Consider the following 22120-nt stretch of genomic DNA (forward strand, 5'->3'; position numbering starts at 1 on the left):
ACCAATGCTAAAAAACCTTTTGTTGATCATTTTTGTCCTCACTTTGCAGCTATAGGGAGAATTTCCATAGCAGGCCAGAATTTCAATTTCATGTGCTGTACTTACCCTGATTTAAATGCTTTTTTCTAAAGTTTACCTATGGCTAAGGAAGGGCAGAAAAGAACGTTAGGGGAGATCAGACTACTAGCTTTCCTATTTATATCTGTTCAAAGAAAGGCTTTCCTGTGATGGGTGGAAGGAAGATAAGCAAAGCATTCTCAGAAAGGCATTCTTAATTTCACTTCTGTAGGCAAGGAATTCCGCCATTTAAATGCTGCAGCAACAGAGGCAATATGTAGTTATCCTTTATTATCATAGCCTTTATCGCGGAGATCAAATGCAGTATCAATTTAGTATGTGATACTTCCTCTCTTAGTGCCAATAATATATTCTGTTCTTATATAGGGACTGTAATAGTTCTTTTCTAGCTCTATCAACTGATTCTGCAGGGGCATATTTATATTGTTCCTTTGATCCTAAAACACAAGTTGATTGCAATCTCTATAATACAAATAATTTCACCTAATGATGAAATGCAGCCTCTTCAGAATGCAATGCAGTAACTGTTTAACAATGTACTACAGCAAAATTCTACTGAACAATGGAAGATTCTGTTTCCAGTTGAAACTGTGTGGGAAATGTTGCCAATGCCCTTTTACTATATGTTTTAATATTTTCACTTTCATAGTTTATAAATATAATATGTAGTGACTCCTGTCAAAAGCCTTTTCAACACCAGGACATATGGCTTCCAGTGCTTTTTCCACTGGTACGTGGGTCCCCAGTGTATACATTTAATTAAGAGTATTCTCAGGGTTATCTTCTACTTATCCCTCTGGAATATGGGCCCCATATGGTCAGTATCAATTAGGTTGGCAAGCATTCAATTAAGATGTATTCTAAATTTATAATCTCTTTCATAAAGGCAGTGACAGGAAATGCTGATACATTTTCAAGTCCCTCTGGACTTGAAAGCAAAGATATATTCCACAAAGACGGCATCTCCAGCATCACAGCAGGGTAATGGATGAGTACCATCTCAGAGAGAAGAGGGCCACTTCCTTAATCCCAGCATTGCCAATCCCAAACACTCAAAAAATCATGATTTTGAGGGTCTGGCTCATGAGATTTTAAAAAATAAAGGGTCAAGAACCAGAAACTAAATAGAATTCTACAGTACACCTGAGTCACATTTTCAAGCTTTTCTCTGAAATCACAAGGGCTACATTTAAAAAAAAAAAAAAAAAAAGTAAACTAACTTTCTTATGTAATTACATGAATCCAGGAGATGGGTCTTTCCAGCTAAATAATTCCAACCAACACCAAATATTGTGACACTTGGCAACACTGCAATTCCCAGCTCAGTCTCAGTGCAGTGCCATGGATTTTTTTCCTTAAGTCACCCATCCAAAAGTAGACTCTCTCTCTGAATGTATGTATCATTCATTGCTTATAATGCTCCACTGTCATAACGTCTCTCTTAATATGAACAGAATACAATCAATCATAATTGTTATTTTATTGGTCAAGAAAGAGTTCCATATATTTTACCAGAACCTTTTATTAAGTCTCATTTTTGAAGAGCTTACCTAAAGGACACTTAAATAAACATGCAACATTGCTTATGAAAAATTAAGTTATTATAGTTCATAATGTAAAGCTCTTTATTTACATGTTTTAATGTGAACAAAACTTCACAGGCAAATCATTTTGTATATCTGCCAACATCAGGCCTGTATTCCACAGTATAGAGTTACAAGTGAGAGAGACATTTAGAATATATTTGAGCGCCAGGTACATTGAAAAGCCACGCAGTTTCCATTGCGGAGACAATAAGTGTCTGTCTCACATTCTATAAAGCAGTTTTTAATTCTAAAGAGTAAAGGAAGGAGTTAAGGGATGATTACAGTAGCAGTATTTCCACACACCACCATTTTAGTAAGAGAGGGAGCAGTCCACTGGTTTCTGTGCTCACTTTAAGGGCTTGATTCTGAGACGTTGTGCGTCAATGGGTTTTGAAAGTGCTCTCTACATCTCAGGATCAAGCCCTGAATAAACTGAAGCTCAGACAAAAATATACTGCTTAAAACTATTTATTTTAGAATAAATAGACTATTTTAGAAGTTGCAAGGAGGATTGGAATGTGTGGAAGGTGAAAGTGAGGTGGAGATGTACTCCTTTTAAATTCTAATGGTCAGTTTAGCTGTAAATATTTGCTGCAACCTGAATTATAATCCGTGGCATCTCAGACCTAAGAGTATTTTGTAAAGAGAGTATAAATTGAGATTAAAACCAATCCACAAGACCTGCCCTTGTAAGTAAGCATGCTCTGAGTCTAGGCTGCTAAGTGGGTGGGGGAAGTTTGGTTTGATACCTAATTGTGCCCTGTAACTGCTGGGGCTGGAAGACCGCTTAAACGAAGGGCAGGGTTTCTGCAGAGATGCGTGTGGCTTCTGAGGGAGTGCCAGGCACTTCTACTTGATTAACAGGCATGGTGGCTGCAACACAGAATTGAGGAATAACACAGGGGAGGTGATTTATGAAGCCATTTTAAATATCAAGCATTGAACACATGCAGCAAGTACTCATGAAGTACAATCTATTGGCTATGTCATGAGTGGCAGTAGGACCAACATCATAAAAACAAAAATTACACTGGTGAAGGTGCTGCTCCTATGTTAGTATGTTTGGTCACAAATCGGCATACTGAGATCACCCAGTGCTGCCTTATGGCACACTAGAGCAACCCAAGCTATTATTTTTATATAGATTCTATACACATCACACCTTCACTAGAGCCCTTTGTTAGAAAGTTTTAAAAGCGAGTTTTATTGAAAGCAAATGCTATGAACATCTAAAAATGGCCCATTAACCCTTGAAATAAGGCTGAACTGCTTAAATCTTTAGGGCAAGAGACTGTGTGGACTCTTTATACCCAGTAAAAGGGTCAGAGCTCTGTAAAAATCTAAAAGCCCCCCAGGACCTGGCCAGGGATGGATTTCCCCAGTGCAGGATCCGCAGAAGACAGCCACATGCTGTGCCAAGAGTCAAGGGCAGGAGGCGTGTGTCCGGGGCGTGGGTGCAGCACTGTGGAGATCTGTAGAAGGCAGTTATCTATTATTTTTATGTCTGGGGACAGTACAAAAGGTGACTTAAAGTCACCAGACCCCCTTTCTCTTGAGCTTAGAGTTCTGTGCTGCGTCTCTTAGAGGCACAGTAGAGACTCTCATGATATCAGTGATAAAGACAACCACGTCCTAAAGACCCTAAATATTTACTCTGCAGCTGAGCAATATGCAAAATTCCTGGAATTTTTTTTTTTCTTTTTAAATACCACTAAGAAACCCCAGAAGCAGCTATGAAAACTACATTTGGAGTAACACACAGGGCTGTATGTAGTCTATGGCAGGATCAGTAACCCAAACACTGAAGTCTACTGGTGGCTGTTACATTATTATAGTAGGATCAAGCCCATTAAATCAGACACTAGTTTATGTCATTTACTGCAGAGGGCTCCAGGATAGAGTTTTTTTAAATGTTAAACATTCAATGTGCATGCATTTGTGGTTTAGTGCTGATCTGTACTGATGTAATACGTTTCTGTGGTTTAATAGCCACAATGTCAAAACGCCTACTGCCTCAGTGATTAAAAGGGAAGAGATATGAGAAGCGAGCATTCTTGCCTCCCCCCCACACACCTTCTCTTTTACCATTCTGCTTTGTATTTTTAAATGAACAAAAGCCACACATACATTCACAAATAGTTGACTACTGGGGATTGAAAGCCAATGGTATTAAATCAATGTCATGAGGAAATCCAATAAGTTTAAGGTTCTGGCAATACTAGTCCATTAACTTTGTTATCTTGCTTAAGCACGAAAAGCACAATGGGCAAAAAAACCCCAGACATTTCTCTAGGTTTCATAAGCTCAAATGTACAGGATGCCATTGATAAGCTCTGAATTGTCAGATGTGCCAAGCTAGTGAAGCAGCTCTGGGTAAAGTAAAAATATAGAAAGTGGCTATCCACCCTTTAGGAGGTCTTTTATACAATTTTTTTCAAGCTCAAAAAGTACCAAAGCAGTGTCAAGTATTTACTGGTGCAAGTAGTATTTATAGCCAACAAAGCAAACATTGTATGCAGAAGGACCAACTCTGTTCTCATTTACGATAGATTTCACCCAAAGCAATGGAGTTTTTGCTAGTGAGAGCAGAATCTGGCCCACTGTATATAAATACACAAACCCGGTTTTGCAAAAGCTTAGGTCCTCTCAACCCAGTTTGTGTAGGAGTAACCTTGTGCAGTGCACAGAAAGCAATTGCTATTGACTTCAAAGCAGCTTCTGCTTGTTTGTTCAGCCACACTGCTATGAAGATAGGCTGAAATGCACCAAGCAGACTTAAAATTCCATTCTTTAGCAAGACAGATATATTTAGAAAGGGGACAAAAAAAAAAAAGTTAAAGTGCAACAGCCTGAAAAGCAGATGTAATTTACATGCAGCTGTAAGCGTTATACTCTTAAAAACAAATATTTTGACCCCGTCCCTTTAATCTGACAAAATTCCTCCCTATCTGCTTCTAACCACTCTTTGGAAGATAGAAAGTTAAATATATTTTTCCCTTTATCATGAATGAATGCCCACTGCTGTATTATTGTTATCCTGCTCAAGTGGTGAACCATGCATGTTCAGTTATTCTTGTTGGGTTGCTCATAAGTAATGGGCTGCTGCCTTTTTACTTTTGAAGGAAAACAAAACCTCACAACCCTGAGGCTGAGATTTTCGAATCTGCCAGAGGGATTTGGACACCCATTGAGCATCCAAATCTTTAAGGCAGCTTTGAAAAATCTCAGTCTGAATCTTTTGTTCAGGAAACAAAATTGAATTTAGACCTTACAAAGAAATACAAGAACACTAAGAAGTTGGTAAGTCTAAAGTTTGACCAACTACAATGCCATTTTAATTTCTTGCACTTCACTGTGTCAATTTCTGCACCATCTAATCCAGTCTGTGGCAGATTCTCTGAAATCAGAAAACTGGTGACCATTATGTGTGTCCTAAATTGATGTGCAATCTAACACAAACATTTAACATGCACATCTCACGCAACACTAGACAGAGTAGCGGTTATTGAGAAATGCAACACGTTTATGGTCTGGAAAAAATTAAAGGTGGATCAGATCATTAACTTCCTTATTCTACTGTTTTATACCATTCCTAAAACACAGTATTGGCCAACCTTCTTTTGCTTTAGTTCAGTGACATTTTAATGCCATGTTAAAGAAGTGTTTATGAGGTAACCAACACATCATGGTCCAACTTTCTGGACCTCCTTCATAATGGATACATGATAAACCAAATTTTGCCCTTCAGTCCTGTTGACTTCAGTTTGTGTTGTACCTACTGCTGGCCGAGCTGAAAAGCGACAGTCACTGTACTTCACATAGCTTCACACATCTTCACAGTGCCAGCTGTCTGGTCAGTATCAGAGAGCCACAATACTGCCTGTCATTGCACGTTCAAAGTTAGCCACCTTAAAAGGAGGACTATGATTTCCTGCTAGCTTAGGACAAATGTTTCCAAGTTCACAACTATACGGAGTCCTTTATTCAAATAATCCATCTTGAAAGTTAAGTTTGAGACTAGTTTTAAACCATACTGAGTTCAGCTTTCACATACTCATCTATATTTTAATGGATCTAAAAACCAAAGCGATAAATAAATAAAGACCACAGTCTTGTTGCCCTAAGTCAACTTCTTAAAGAGCACTCACTCCTTTTTACTGTGCTCCAGCACACGATAGGGCAGTGCAGAAACTCCTTTGGAACCATGCTCCTCCTGCACTATTGGCAGTGTGGCTGGAGTGTAGATCTCCGCCATGCTATCATTGTTCTCCAGGGCACCATAGGAAAAGGAAGCTTTGAGGTCAGGCTGAACTGCAATTCCTTTGTCGTGCACATTCTGCATGCCTGCAACAGGGGGAGGAAAGGCAGGGATTAAATGGTTGGGAAGAGAAGTCCCTTCTTCCTCCGCCCGGTTATTGACAAATTATACAATTTCAGGACAAGCAATATGCCCTATCAGTTGTGTGAGTGTTAAGTAGAAAGACATAAATAACCCTGGAAAATTACAGTGGCTAAGTTCCTTGTGGGCAGGTGATGGCAGTCAGCTATCATTAATTTGAACATCATTTAGTCACAATCCTCCTCTTTCCCCAAAGTTTATTCTTAATTTTTTGACTTTCTGGAGCACCTTTCACGAGAGGGGCATTGAGTGCTTGGAGCAATTAATATTCAGGACCTAAGAATTGATTACTTCATCCTGTGCAGTATAATTATGTTCATTTTTCAATAGTGGCCTACAACTCCCCCTGTGGTTAGTAGGAGTTAAGAGCATACAGCATTGTGCAACATTGCGTCCCTACCCTCTCTGCCTCATCCACTTGAGGACAGAGCTTCTCCCTAATTGGTGTTTGTAAAGTGATTTATAGGTTAAAAGATCTGGTTTTTATTAAAATTGCTTTAGATTCTAGACCTGATTCTTATGGACACTAAGGCCACACCACACCACTCTGGCAGGGATAGACTCCCATTTTAAGGTCCCTTTACCAACTAGAACAGTGTAAAGCATCTTTAGCATAAATGAGGATCAGACCCTCTGTATTCCTTTTAAAACGATTTTGACACCAAAGCTACAGTTATGTCAACCGCACCGTGGTCACTTACACTGCTGAGCTATCAAAGATAGAGAAGCAACCCATCATGAAGAGAAAAAGTTAGGGATGCATAAACAGTTTAACAAATAAAAATAATAAGAAAAAATTCCACAGCAGCCCAACAGGTTGCAACACTGAACAAATGTTAAAATCAAATTTAGAGAGAAATCAAAAGACGACTTTTTATTCTGATAATGGATGTTTAAGAGGCAGAATGGCAAAATATTGGACTTTTCTTGTTACCTGGCATAGCATCCATGGAGATGTAGGGTTCAAATGGTATGGATTTCTTCTTGTTTCTTGTGATTAAGAAGACACCTAAAAATGCAATGAGGCACCTGAGAGAGAAGGGGTGGGAAGGGGGAAAGAGAGGAGAAATAGTCAAGTGAGTGGGGGGAAAAAAAAAAAAAAAAAAAAGACGTCAACAAGCCAAGGTTGTTGCTTTTTCTGAATGTCCATCGTGCACCAGAAGAACAGAACACAGAGCTGAAAGAGACAGAACCTGCAGAGCAGAGATACCTCCCTACTCACCAGGAAGCAGTGTCTTTTAGTTGAATAATGACTGTGTTCACATTATTGAGATCCATGCTGTGTGCAACTAGTAATCAGAACGAGTCAACCTTTCCCTTGGCAAAATGCTCAGTTATTAATTTGCACTTATGGGAAGCGCTGAAGTCTTGACAAATTACAGGGGAATGGTAACAGCCCAAAGTTTGATTCACTCTTACTAAATTCCAAGGTTCAACAGTATGACCTTTTAGGCATTTCTGTAGGTAAATGTACTGACAGTTGTCAGCCCTAATGTCTGCAGTATGCTAATGAGAACAGACAAGGTTAATTAGTAGTTTCAGTGGGTCTGTATTTCTGTATTAATTTGTAAGATAGCTTAATGTGTCCCCTGCTTAGAGGGAGCTACTTTAAAAATCAACACATTGTAATGAGACTCAGTACCAAGATAAGTAAGGAAGAGCTTTACTGATCCTGTCTGCACTGCATGAGTATTCAAGCAGTACTTGATTGGACTCCCAAAACCCTGTCCCCAGCCCAACATAGGTTCAGCATAAAACGTGGGATGGGTTCTCGGAGGATGGTCATTTATTTGGTTGTTCTAATCCTGCTTGGAAGTTAGGAGGGACACCTTTAGTACCTTACTCTAAATGTTAAAGGGGATAAAAGGTAACTGGTATCAAGATTGATGCTTCAGGGCATAAGCTGGTCTCCATCTAGGGTCAGGAAGAAGTTTCCCCACATGGTATAGTTGTTGCACAATTGCGTGCACAATAGAGCTTTTATACCCTTCTGAAGCATCCACCTTGGGCCTATGTCAGAGACAAGATATGGACTTCATGGGCTATTTTACATTCTAATAGGACAGTTTTCAGAGTAGGTTATCCTACACATCAATGGATGCTAGAAGACAAAGCAGTAGTATAATGAGTCCCAGATAGGTTTCAATAAAATAATTCCTGCCACAGAGGACATTAAAGTTTAGCCATATAGAGAAATACATTTCAGTTTGCTAACACAGTAAGCATCTGTGTAAATCAGCAAAGTTCCAGTCACTTCAACAGCACCACGTCAGTTTACACCAGCCGAGGATCTGGCCTGGTATTTTTAAAAACGTACCCTAGTGCAAACATGCATATATGGAGAACATCTTCACCAGTGAAGTCCATGTAGAAGGTTGCTCCTGAGACAAGAAGAAATGACATGAACAGGTTTTAGCTTAAATTAGATTCCCTCCCCCATGTGACTGAGCAAGTAGAGGTACATCTTAAATCACCGCTTCCTCCAGCAATCAAATAATTTTTTGGGGGGGGGAATAAATCACGAAAAAGACACCAAAATTGAAAATTGTTTTGATTATTTTTCCCCAAAGAAGCTTTTTTAAACAAGAAAAAAAGAAGGAGGGGACCTATAGGAATGCCTGCTCTACACTTAAAAGTTATACTGGTATAAATATGTCAGGGATTGGATATTTTACCAAAATAGTTATACTGGTACAACACCCTAGTGCGGATGCAGTTATACTGTTATTATGGGGCCTTATGCTGGTAAAATTCATTCCTTTTCCTGTACGGGAATAGCTCCACTGGTATGAGTACCTTTAGACAACACCAGCATCACTTCATCCACACTAGGGGGTTGTATCACTTTAACTACACCAGTATCATTAAAACAATACAATTTTTATGTTTAATCAAGCCCCAACCCCATAAAAAAAGGCCACAACAACTAGGAAGTTTATTCATCTGGGGTAAATCTTTCTCTTTATGGGCAGACACAACCTTCCTTGTGAAGTTTCCTTTACACAAGTTATATTCTAGTATGGAAAATAGTGACACTCCATTTGCCACAGCCAACAATTATTTGTATTGCTATCAAACATACCTCACAACCACCTCTAAAGCTGCTATGCCAGTGATCTGGATGAAGTTATTAGCACTGAAGAGCAGTACCATATAAGCTATATTGAACATATTGCCTGAGCCCTGCCCTGAATGGCAAGACAGGTTGAGAATCTCTAATTGCAACAGGGAGTGAATTCCCACCTGATTGCCTATGACTCAATCCTGCCAAGTGATCTCTGCACCCACTGAAGTCAACAGGAGTTGAGGGGACAGATCACCATTCAGGATTCGGCTCAAAGTGTCCTGGCTCCTACTCACTTAAATTTGTAATTGAGGCAAATCAAATAACTTGCTGTGTCTGGCTGCAATATCTGGCTGGGAACCCAAGAGTAGAGAAAAATCAGGCAGAAAAACTGAGCTACAGCCATTCAGGACCTTGAATGAGAAGACCACCACCTAAGTCAATATGTAGTTTACAAGGGCACCAAAGGACATGAGGCCTTGTCTTCTGGGCGGGTTTTACCAGCTATACAGGAATAACCCTCAGTTATACAAGTATAATCCTCTTGTTTGGACTCCAGCATAAAAATGGACTTTTCATTTTAGCTTAAATCCCTTCCCAATTGACATACACTAAAGCAATCAATGAAAAAAGTGCCACTCTTGTAATAAAAGTGTCCACACACGGATTATATCTATATAGGTATCAATTTATACCTTAGGTTATGCTGATAAAACTTTCCCATGTAGACAAGGCCTGAAACAGGAATATGTCAGCCCATAAGGATGGGAGCTGTAGCATCCTAAATGCAATGCGAACAAGAGAGTTTAGAAAAAGAACCACAGCAGACTCTTCTTGAGAAAACAAAAGCACTTCTCAATAGCATCAGTCCCACTCTACTGAGCGCTGGTGAGGTTTCACAAATAGTAGAGGAGTTTTAGCCCTGGACCTAAGCTACACATCTAGCAAGCATTCAGATTGCAAGACACCCACTCTTTTTATACTTTAGGACAGAGTGAGTGATCCAGTCTCAGACACAAGATCTGACCACTGATTTGGTGCTTAAGAGAGTTTTTTCAACAGCCTAATGGGAGAATACACACAAAATGAAACTGACTACAGAAAACAGCAAGAAAATGCAAGTTATCTTCCTCAGCTAGAAAATCAGGATTTTTCTCCAAAGTCTTTTGCCCTTATTTTAAAAGAACAACAAACCTGATAACATTGCACAAGTGTTTACCTGCTGTAATCGCTGTTGCTGTGGACAGGATGTAGCCTATGCTGGCAATCTGAGATGAGTCATACAGCTGCGAGGCTTGGGTTAAAAACCTTCAATACAATGGCAAACAATGCAGGTTGATTTTTTTTTTCCTTCTTTTTTAGAAGAATTCTCAACATGTGTTTAGAAGTTGCTTCTGTAGGAGATAGTTCTTTCCCTGTTTCTTTCCACCTCTCAAAAGAATGCTCTCTAGATAAAGATTCTAGATTCTCTTCTTTATACCTTCAGTGGAGACACTCCTTATCACAGTAGTTTAAAAGGAGAGTCAGACCCCAAAGGGAAATCTTGGCCCCACTGAAACCAGTGGGAGTTTTCCTATGGATGTCAATAGAGCCAGATTTTTAAAAAGTTCGTATCCATGATGCTAATACCAGGGTCAGAGGAGAGTGCTGGTAACGCTTCTTTCTGTAGTGTATAGCAGACTTGGTCAATAGTGTTAGCACAGAGCTAACAGTGTTCCCACTGAAGTCAGTGTCAAAACTCCCACAGGTTTCAGTGGGAATAGAAACAGGCCCTTAATGATGAAAGCTGGCTTACAGGTACTAGCAGACCGTCAGCATCACGTTTTCATGAACATACTGGTTTCAGAGCAATGGCCACTATTCGGTTTTTAAATTACAAACTTGTACCTTTCTTTTAATTCTTAGTACTACGGTTATTATGAACGATGTGGTGTTTACATAGGGAAGTTCTTAGTCTCTTTGCTCTGTCAGGGCCAGCATAACAGTGAGCAATTTAATTATCTAGTGTTGTCCGTGTGGGTTGATTTTTAAACATTTTAACTACATTGTACTGCACAGCTGTAAACCACAATAGGAAGAGAGACCATATCAACTCACCTTGCTTGAAATACCGCTGTTGCAACCATGCATACCAACATGATATAGAATATAGGGTAGCCGAGCTGGAGGCTTCCTTGTATTGAGACAACAATCATGCCTGCTATAGCCTTCACAGTCACTACAGTCATGGACCCTGTGAATATGTAACAAAGCTCAGTTGTAACATAGCAGCACAGATCACTGGATTGTTAACTGGAATCTCCAACCACAACAGGTGGCGGCTAACAAAGCAAAAGGTGACAAGAACCTCAGCCTTCCTTTTGCAAAGGACAGAATGGGAGGAGTGTGGTTCCTGACTTCTATTCTCAGTTCTGCCACTGGTTCACCATGTGACTTTGGGTGAGTCACTTAACCTCTGCGTGTGGCTGCTTCCTCACCTGTAGAACGCAGGTATTTACCCAATCTCCATTAATGTTTGAACAGCGCCTTAAGATCAAACAAAAGGGACTAGAAGGGTACAAATATGCCTTACTTCTGATGGTGTACCAGTTTTATTACTAAAACGGAGGAATTTTCTAAACATAGCTCAAGAATTAGGATTGAGAAAAGCCAATTCTCTTCCCCGTTTCTGCAAGCACAAGTCAAGGTAACTCAGAATTAAGATAGTCACCCTGTCCATGATTTGATTGCCCTGTCAGGCGTCCAGTTATTAAGCTAGATACCACAGTGATGGATATTACATCTATAGCAAAGCTTGAGAGAGTACTGCAGCACACTGAATACTGCTTTCAAAGCACTGGATCACAGAGCTAGTTATACACCAAATGGAACCTTCAACTCCAAACTCTTTAGCATGTCAGTTGGGGTCTCTGCCTTTCTATTATTCCGTTTACTTGGTATTTCTTAAGACGACAGATCAACAGGAAGGAAAACAGTAGGGGCGAAATCCTGGCCTTAGTGAAGTCAATGGCAAACTCCCATTAACATCGATGGAGCCAGGATTTTGCCCCATGTCCAGAGCTTCTTCTAGATTAAACATGGATCTATTGACATAGGATTGTCTTGGAGCCCCAAGAAGCCAGAAATACAACTGCAGTGATAGTGTCGCAGCTCTTCCTTTAAAACTATAATGGCTCATAGAACAGTCACAGTAATCATCTTCCAGCCTTCTCCAGCACCTTGCAACTGAGGATCTCAAAAGCAAGCAATTCACAAACATTCATGTAATTTAGTTTCCCCAACATCCCTGCCTCCCATTTTACAGATGGGGAAATGGAGACGCAGAGAGGTCAAATGCCTTACAAAGGTCACACAGGGAGTGAGTGTCAGAGCCAGAAAGATTCCCGGACTAAAAATCGTGTATTTTAGCCACAAGATCATCCTTCCATCTCAGCTGAAGCCATCAGACACTTCCCAGTGTTTTGCATACATGAACACAACACATTGTCATTAGCAGGGTTTAGAATCTGACATATCCTCTATTTGGGGGACTAGATCCTGCCTCCATGAGGAGTGGACTGATGGTCCAATAGCTCTTGTCCATCTCTACTTGCTTCAATCTGAAATACTATAGCAAGATACAGGCTTTATTTGCTTTTCATAAACGTTTCTAGAGTTAATTACTAGGATTAGTGACATAAAATGCATGAACGTTCCCCACCGCCAGGAGCTCTTCACTCCAATTCACAATATTGAATCACAGTTAGAAAATTTTAAGCACACATTTGAACTTACCCAGCAATGCTACCAGCAGAAGAATAACTACTATGTAGTTTGCATTTTTCCTCTTGTAAAAATACAGCAGCAGGCAGAACAGTATGATTTCCACAAGCTAGAAAAAATATATATATATGCAGAAATAAGTATTAGAAAGTGAGGGATGGGGTGGGAAATCCTTTTTCTTGCCGTGTATGTGGCTTTGATGCTCATGTTGGCAATGGTAATAATACCTAGCTCTTTTCATCATTAGATCTCAAAGCTTTACAAAGGAGGTCAGTATCATTATGCCCATTTTACAGATAGGGAAACAGAGACAGAGGAAGTGACTTGCCCAAGGTCACCAAGGCAGGCCAGTGGCAGAGTTTGGAATAGCACCCAGGTCTCCTGAGTCTCAGTCCTGTGTGCTGCCCACTAGGCCACACAGCCTCCCATAAGCCTTGTAATATTATAGCTTTATCTGATGCCACAGAACTGCCTGGTCCCATGAAACTTGATGGATGGAAACGATAGCGTACACATCTTCTCATATTGTGGTACTGCTAACATCCATGAAAGCTGAAGCAGTATCTAGTAAGACTATAGGTCAAATCAGCCCTGTTCTGAATGGATGAGATCTTCAGTGACTTTTGCAAGAAGAGTGGAGTGGGATTTTCTGGGGACGTTGCATTCCTTAAAATAAAATAAAAAAAAAAAAAAAAAAAACAGGCCAAATAACGCCAATTGTGCACCCAGGTCACTGGTCTCATTCAGCTTTTCCTAAAGAGGTTCCTGCATGAGGACCCAACCCACTACCCATTAAAGTCAATAGGACTCTTTCAACTGCCTTCAGATGGGACTTGGATGGGGTCCTAATTATGAGAACATGAGATTTTTTGCTTTCTGGTAAACACACAGATCTGAGTCACAGTACATGGTTATCTTAAGCACAGTTGATGCCAATCTGCAGTCTGTTACCAGGGGTTAACAGCGGCAGGTTGGGGAGGGGGTGGAATATTTTCGACAGGCTTGAATCCTGGCACAATAATCCAGAGAGGGAAGGGAAGCTGAAGACCAATCAGTTCTAGAAAACACACCCTCTGCTTTAGATTGTGCATACAGACACATGCGCCGAGCTAGGGAGACAATTATGGGAGAAGCTCTTAGAGTCATTAACAGAGCCAAGAAAAAGCCATGAGAATGATTAAAGGATTCAAAAACCTGCCTTATAATGACAGACTTAAGGAGTTCAATCTATTTAACTTAACCAAGAGAAGGTTCCGGGGTGACTTGATCACAGTCTATAACAGGGAGAATAAATATTTGATAATGGGCTCCTCTGTCTAGCAGAGAAAGGTATAACATGATCCAATGGCTGGAAGTTGAAGCTAGACAAATTCAGACTGGAAATAAGGCGTAAATTAACAGCAAGAGTAATTAACCTTGGAATAACTTACCAAGGGTCATGGTGGATTCCCCATCACTGACAGACCATTTTTAAATCAAAATTGGATGTTTTTCTAAAAGGTCTGCTCCAGGAATTATTTTGGGGGAAGTTCTATGGCCTGTGTGATACAGGAGGTCAGACCAGATGATTACAATGGTGCTTTCTGGCCTTGGAGTCTATGAAAATGCAGCAAGTACCTATGAAAATCCATTTTAAGTAAAAGCCCCAGCCAGACATATTTCAGAAAGCATGGAATCCAACCCATATTTTATGGGCCACCTTACCATATATAAAAGAAATGGCCAGCTGACTAAATGCTTAGTTATATTGTCTCCGGTCATCATCTCATGACTGTTGGGTCCAAATGTAATCAGCAGGTAAGTTCCAACGACTGCCAAACCACAGCCTACGAAGGACAAAACATAGCGTCCTTTGGCAAACCAAAGACAAGAAACAGAAGACATGTTAGTGGATTAGTACAGATGCATGGGTTACACACGGCACATGCATAGTGATCATTCTAACTACAAGTTTCAGAGTAACAGCCGTGTTAGTCTGTATCCGCAAAAAGAAGAACAGGAGTACTTGTGGCACCTTAGAGACTAGAAGTGGGCTGTAGTCCACGAAAGCTTATGCTCTAATAAATTTGTTAGTCTCTAAGGTGCCACAAGTACTCCTATTCTAACTACAGATCATGCTTCCCCCTGGAAATGGTTCATTCCTCCACCCTCCGTGCCCCTCTTTCAAAATACTAGAAAAAACAAGCAATATATGTGCTCTGAGCTGAGAACCAAGAGTTAACGCAAGATAAAAAGTCTTCTAAGCAAATAGGTGAGGGTGAGTGCTAAATCAGGCTTAGGCTACCTGGCAATGCCTCTTTAGCAATGCAGTGTTCATTCTGTCAGGAGGTAGAAAGTCTAAGGCCCCCACCCAGCAAATACTTGCGCATCTATGTCGTTCCTTTGAACTTCGAGTGTGTTGGTGACAGATTGACAATTTCCTGCAATATTCTGAATTAGGTTTAATATCCTTTGGGGTCCAGCATGTTAAAGATGCAATTGTGTATGTAACTTCACTAGGAGACTGACTAATGCGCTCTAAGGTATCAGGAACTTCAAAGTTGGTTTTTTTGGAAAAAGATGTGAGGTGGATTTCCTACAAAATATCTGGGAGTAAGGGGGAATGCAAATGGCCCATTTCAAATCCACCTTTTTGAGGCTATGCCTGGGGAAGGAAAACCCATTGTCTGTCAACTACCTGGTCCTGGAAACTCTCGATCAAAGACCCTGGAGCTGTATAAAAAGGTGGATTAAACACAGGAGCGTGCTTGGTCTGAGCCGAAGCTGTGATTCATTTGAAACCACAAGGAAACCCCTGGGGTGGGGTTTGGAAGGACTGCTCCAGCCAGAGCCCACATTAGGGTTGGGGTGACCTCTAGTAGACTTATTAGCATATGAGTAGGTTTTTTTTTTTTTAATTGTTTTTAATAGGTTCTCTCTGTAATGCTTTTTATGTTAAGAATAAAATAGGCTTGCTTAGAAAGAGCTGTGGGGTACCTTATACCAGTGGGCAGTCAGACTGTCAACCGTCTCCGCAGAGAAAGTAAGCAGGCCTGCTTTGGCAGCCTGTCTCTGCTAGGAATAACACAGTGAAGGCAGGGAACTGTTCAGCCTGGAGATACCTTGGTCAGAAGGGAGAGAGACATGGGTCTCCACCCAAGAGAGGTGATGACAGAAACCTGAGAGTGGGAGCCCTTGCTGGACCAGACAAGGGGGAATACAGGTGCAGTTAATCTGAACTGAGACAATATTTAAGGCAGGGGTTCTCAAACTGGAGGTCAGGACCCCTCAGGGGGTCGTGAGGTTATTATGTGGGGGGTGGGGGGTGTCACAAGCTGTCAGCCTCCACCCTAAACCCCACTTTGCCTCCAGCATTTATAATAGTGTTAAATATATAAAAAGGTGTTTTTAATTTATACGGGAGGGGGGGGTGGCACTCAGAGGCTTGCTATGTGAAAGGGGTCACCAGTACAAAAGTTTGAGAATCACTGATTTAAGGGATTTTTAGGATCAAGGCCCAAGGATGTGCCATCAGATTCCTCCAATATACCCCACATCAAACTATTTCTAAAATCAGTAAGCAAGGACGGGAACTTACAGGTTCATTTTCAACAATCAACCCGAGATATGAAAAATCCATTTGTAAAGACAGCAGATAAACCTTTCTAGTGAAAAACGTCATTTTAAGAATTGGTGTCCCTTTAATAACTGTCATACTATATACTATGAAATAATGAAGTAAAACTTAAGCCGCATTCAAAGCAGAAATGAAGAATACGGAATAATGGAAGTGAAACTTACTCAGAAAGTCTTTGGGTTTCCACTTTTCTTTAATGAATATAATTCCTATGATTGCGCTAGCTATTAAAAGAGACAAAAAATTATATTGCATTGCATTTTCATAAGCAATCTTACATAAACATAGATACAAGAGACCTTTTCCTTTACCTATAACAGACACTGCACTGAGTGGCACAATCAGTGAAAGAGGTGCAAAGGCATAGGACGAAAACACCCCCAGTTCTCCCAGCAGCAGAAAAAACAGACCACACCACCATGTCTTGGTCCTGAAATAGGCCCGAGGGTCTCTGGAACCTGCCAGACGGATGTGGCTATACTTCTAGAAAGGAAAAAATAAAAATTAAAAAAAAACCCACAGATACTTGGGGATCCTTACTGCTTTTCAAGTACAGGACATTTGGGAAGAGGGTCAATATTTGTTTCATGATACTCACCTGGAGGTTGAGTGCAATACTGATAACTAGATGACCAAATATAGCTAGTAATGCACCGATCAAGTTTTCCTGTAAAGCAAAGCAAACATGCAGATATTAGATTTCCCCTGTGAAGCCAGTGGAAGGTTGGGACGGGGGCAATCCTGATAGAAAGCAGATTTTTGAATTCCTCTTTCTGAATCTGAGTTCTGTCTCCAGATCTAGCCACTATTCCTATATGATCTTGGGCAATGCCTCAGTTATCCCATCTGTAAAATGGGGTTGATTAATACTTTCCTGCCTGACATGGGCATTGAGAGGCTTAATTTAATGTTTATGGAGCTCCTTGAGATCCCCATCAGGAAGGTGATGTAGCCCTGCACCATACTCTTTTTTCAGTAAGTGGCACACCTAAAAATCCATTTTCATGGAGGATCTGAGAATTTTGTGTTCCCCAGAGCACAGATTAGGCAGGTTCTTCAGCACCTTTCTTCAATTCCAGGTTCAGCCTCTAATAAATATCTTGACTGACCTCCAACTGTCACAACAACTGGCCAGATAGGAGCTTGCAGGAAGAGATTTAGAATGCGCTTTTTAAATGAACCAGTTAGTCATTCCAGAGAAAAGCACAGGGGGTGGAAACCACTCCTGACAGACTAGAGTTTACAGCCCAGCAATACCTTGAACAAGCTAGAGGCAGAATTCAAAGCAACCATGAATGAAAGGATGAATCACAAAAGAGATGCACATCACGATGCTACCAGAAGAGCTTGGAGTGATCTCTCTCTCTGTCAAGTAGGAACATTTACCATTTGCATTCCTCTAGCAACAGTCTAAATCTCATTAGAGCATCATTAACAGTTTTAGTTTCAAACACAGATATCCAAGGTGTAGCGGGTACTTCAGGGTGATTTATTTGGGATAGCTGAGCCCGTGTTTGTCCCTCTCTCTCCCCAACTATTGATATTAAAGACATTGGCATTATCTTTCCATGCACAGTCAGGCAGTGGCATTAAAGTAACAAATTACGTATGTAAGTGGGACAGAAAACCCTTTGAAAAGTTGAAGGTGATTAGGGTGCAAAAGGAGTTGAATAAGCCATGAGTCTAATCAAGCCAACTTCTCCCAGAGTATCCAAGGGTATGTCTACACTGCAATGAGACACCTGCAGCTGGCCTCTGCCGGCTGACTCAGGGCTTGGGCTAAGGGGCTAGGGACTGTGTACAGACATAGTGAGGCGCAGTCTCTCTCCCATCTCACAGGGGCCTTGAGCCCAGGCTCCAGCCTGAGCCCAAATGTCTACACTGCAATTAAACAGCCCCTTACCCCGAGCCAGTCATGGGTTTTTAATTGCATGGGCCAGTCATGGGTTTTTAATTGCAGAGTAGACATGCCCTAAGAGAACATCCCACTGCAGACAGCAGGAGGGGAGCGATACTATAACCCTACCAGATTCCAGGCTAAGATGCTCAGCAGGTTCCACTGGTTCATCAACCAAACCTCAATTTAGAAAGGCATGGCAGAGGCACTGCCTCCACCAAACAGCTCAGAGTTGCCGGCTCGGGAGGGCCAGACGTACTGAAACGTGCCCACTCCAGTTCTCTCAGCAGCACTTAGACTTGCGCGGCACCCAGATCTGCATCCTCAGCGAAGAGCCTTGCAGTGTTCAGAGTCATTCTAGCCGGGATTTTCAAAGAGGCCTTTGAGTCAGCAGCCCAAATCCCAACTCCATTAAGATCCTCTGAAAATTCCAGCCTCAGGACCAGTTAGAGAGGAAGGACGGGCTTCTGATTAAAGCATTGGGTTCAGTTCCCAGTTCCCTGTGTGACCTCGGGCAAGTCACTTAGCATCTTAGGAGCCTAAATATCTTTGAGGATCTGGGCCTTTGTCCCTCAGCTCCCTCTAGAAATTGCGAGGCAATAATCCTTCCTGTCTCACTTCCTTTATCTATCTCACTGTTGGTCCTTCAGGGCAGGGACTGTGCTTCACTATGTCTATCCACATCACCTAGCCCATGAGGGCCCCTAGGCGCTGCTGTAATACAAACACACAGCACACGATCCAAGAGCTCAGCACACTCAAGACAATATTTATATTTCCAAGCGCCATTCAGGTCAAGTTTTAGGCCTACTAGGCAGTGCCTTTGGTGAACATCTGACCTTGTAAGAATAGGGATCCTCATGGGGCAGTACAGATACAGCAGCTGTTGCGAGTGGAAGCTGCTGGAGCTGCAGATCTGGGCCTCCTTCCATTTTGGTTTATTCACGCATCTCCCTTGCGGCTTCCTCAACATCCGCAACCGCTCTTTAGAGAAGAGACTCGGGCACAGCCAGTGCCTCCTGGCCCATTACTTTACCCCACTTCTCCTTTTCCATCTTGCTCCCGTGAGCTAAGGAATGGGCTGGTCAGTGGAATCCGAGCATCCTCACAATTGCTGTTCTGCTGCGGTCTCCTTTTCCCCCCCCACACGGCAAAGCAGGGACAAGCCAATCACTCCAGGAAGAGGTGTGGATCAATCCGTATTTCCAATAGATCACCAGCACAGCAGCTTATCTTTCCCGAGATTTTAGACACTAAGAAAGATTTAAAAAATAAAAGGTAAATCAATGAACAATCATCACAAAGCTTGCCACCTGAGAGCAGTGTATTTATAGTGACGTACACACACACGTGTAGGGGAGCCAGGTGGTCAACTAAGGGAGGATGGGATAAGAAATTCTGGCCAAGTACACCAGGCAAACCTTTACTCTTATAAGAAATTCCCCAGAATCAAACTAACATTCACACATATCAGATGGGACCTCAGTGTTTAAGGTTTTTCCTCAAGACATCCACACAGCCCCAACTGCATAGAAGTCAGTTTATCTGAGCCAGAAGTACTTGTGGCACCTTAGAGACTAACAAATTTATTAGAGCATAAGCTTTCGTGGACTACAGCCCACTTCTTCGGATGGCTGCTACTCTGAAACCTGTCATTTATCTGAGCCGATACTTAAACTGCATGTTGTCCTGAAGGCAAACGTTCCTTTGAGTGGTATTAAAGGTCAGGCCATCCCATTTGGAGAGCTGGAGTCAAAAAGCTCTCTGTCCCCCAAGGCCTGTTTTACACTCCTTTAGTGCCTAGTGACCTTGTGTTGTACACTCAGGAGACACAACATCACAGGTCCTTCCACCACCACACAACCGAGATAATAGTGCCACTTTTCATTTGCTCTAACCAGCGGGTCCGAGCCTGCTCCCATTTTAATGAATGGCAATGCTCCCATTGACTTCAGTGGGAGTAGGATTGGGCCCTTAGAGACTTCAAGCTCCTGGGGTCAAGCCCCACTCTAGCTGTCTGGGAAGCACCATGCACACCTGAAGGACCTAACAGTAGCGGGCACTTTGATAAGCACCTTTCACTGGAGAATGTCGAAGCACTTTACAAACACCCAGGAACGGAGACTCAAAGTGATCCCTTATTATAGCTGGGGAGGCAAGGCACAGAGCAGTTTAAGGGCTGGATTTTCAGAGGTGCTGAGCACCCACAGCTCCCAGTGAAGCCACATGATCCTGAAGCCAATATGAGCTATGGATGATAAACACCCCCCAAAACAATCAGACCCTAAGTGAGTTGCCCAAGGTCACAGAATAATTAAGTGGCAAAGATGGGACTAGGATCCGGTAGTTCCACTGCTCAGTACCATGCTTGGCTACAAACCAGAATCTCTTTCCAAGTCTTAGGCCTATAAAGGATTTGCCCGGCCCACCCCCAGTGATAGCGGTTAAAACAAATGCAGCAAATGCCCTTCACAAGCCCAGCAGAGGAAGAAGCAAGTCACCTAGCAAATCAGCTGTCTCAGGCTGCAGAGGGAAGAGCAAGATTTTACTTTTGAATGACTATCCAAGCACCATCCAAATCAAGAGCTTGGCTACACAAACAAAAAAGTTCTTCCATGTCACTTCCTGGTTTAGGCAACCCACCTGGCCCTGTACGGGCTACTTCTGAGCCTAAAACAGGCTGGCTTTTTAGAGTAATGCCCAGCAGGAACAAATCAAAAGAAGCCACATAATAGGTTCCCAGACCGACAGAAAACATGAATCAGACCAGAAATGATAGATAATTCATGAACTTTCTATTGCCCATGCAAAACCATTCATGCCACTCACCCAATCTGAGTTTCAAACACACTCATCTGGCTTTCCACTTAGGCTGAGTGATGAAGGGATCTCTGCTGATACTTTCCACCCAGGGATATAGATTTACACAAATTGCTTTTAATTTCTTACCCAACTTAGGGCTCCCAGTCTGCGACAGTGTTTGGCTCTTCTCAAGATACTGTGATTTGATGCTACACCTGCCAGTCAGCTGGGAGACTCATGTATGATTGAGATTACTGGCTGCTAGGCAGGGTGTTAAATGGCAGACCCAGCCTATTGGTTGGGAATGGTAAAGCTTGTTTGCAGTGTAAGATACTAAAGAGAGAGAGAGAGAAAGCAGAGACCAGGAGCTGTGTTTTCATACCATTTTGTGGGGTGGCCTCTAGTGGTCACAATTTTGTATTTGCACAGAAGCCATCAGACTAAATGGGATGTTATGGCCCAAATGTGCAAGATTCTGAGAGATGCTGAGTACCCTCATCTCCTGTTCAGTGCACTCAGAGGGGAGGACCCTCATCTCTTGTTCATTGCACTCAGAGGGGAGGACCCTCATCTCCTGTTCAGTGCACTCAGAGGGGAGGACCCTAGATTGGGGCTCTTTCTCAGAATACATGCAGTTTTCTTTTTTAGAGGCCCGATCTTGTGAGAGGACGAGCACAAACAAACCCCAATGAAATCATTGAGAGTTACAGGTGCTTAGCATCTCTCCAATGCAGCCCAAGATGCCCTGGTTGAATGGATGTGCTTTGGATTCAGCCTCCTGGATTCAGCCTACTGCACCAGTGAAAGGGATTCTGCTGCCAGTGCATTGACTACCGTACTAAAACAATAGTCCTAGTAATAGTTAATGCTTGCGAACTGATTCCATGATCAAAGGGGTCTTAAGTGTTCTGGTTAT

General features: G+C 41.9%; 1 protein-coding gene across 3 annotated transcripts; it reads right to left on the reverse strand.

Annotated features, from left to right (window-relative positions):
* Nucleotides 1–1543: 1543 nt before the first annotated feature.
* On the reverse strand, nucleotides 1544–21387 carry NIPAL3 (NIPA like domain containing 3). 3 transcript variants are annotated; one of them, XM_054011872.1, is made up of 12 exons: nucleotides 21352–21387; nucleotides 19242–19655; nucleotides 17104–17172; nucleotides 16817–16988; nucleotides 16670–16729; nucleotides 14594–14739; nucleotides 12902–12998; nucleotides 11225–11360; nucleotides 10347–10435; nucleotides 8381–8444; nucleotides 6998–7092; nucleotides 1544–6008 (listed from the first exon to the last, which is right to left on the reverse strand). In XM_054011872.1, the coding sequence occupies exons 2-12, from the start codon at nucleotides 19332–19334 to the stop codon at nucleotides 5809–5811; spliced, it is 1221 nt and encodes a 406-aa protein (XP_053867847.1). In that variant the 5' UTR covers nucleotides 19335–19655; nucleotides 21352–21387; the 3' UTR covers nucleotides 1544–5808. The 3 variants fall into 3 exon arrangements, with proteins under 3 accessions (XP_053867847.1, XP_053867848.1, XP_053867846.1); XM_054011873.1 differs by lacking the exon at nucleotides 21352–21387 and adding an exon at nucleotides 21232–21338 and having other exon boundaries at nucleotides 14594–14715; XM_054011871.1 differs by lacking the exon at nucleotides 21352–21387 and adding an exon at nucleotides 21232–21338.
* Nucleotides 21388–22120: the final 733 nt, after the last annotated feature.

The sequence above is a fragment of the Malaclemys terrapin genome, chromosome 22 (genome assembly GCF_027887155.1).
Source record: "Malaclemys terrapin pileata isolate rMalTer1 chromosome 22, rMalTer1.hap1, whole genome shotgun sequence".
Classification (NCBI taxonomy): domain Eukaryota; kingdom Metazoa; phylum Chordata; order Testudines; family Emydidae; genus Malaclemys; species Malaclemys terrapin.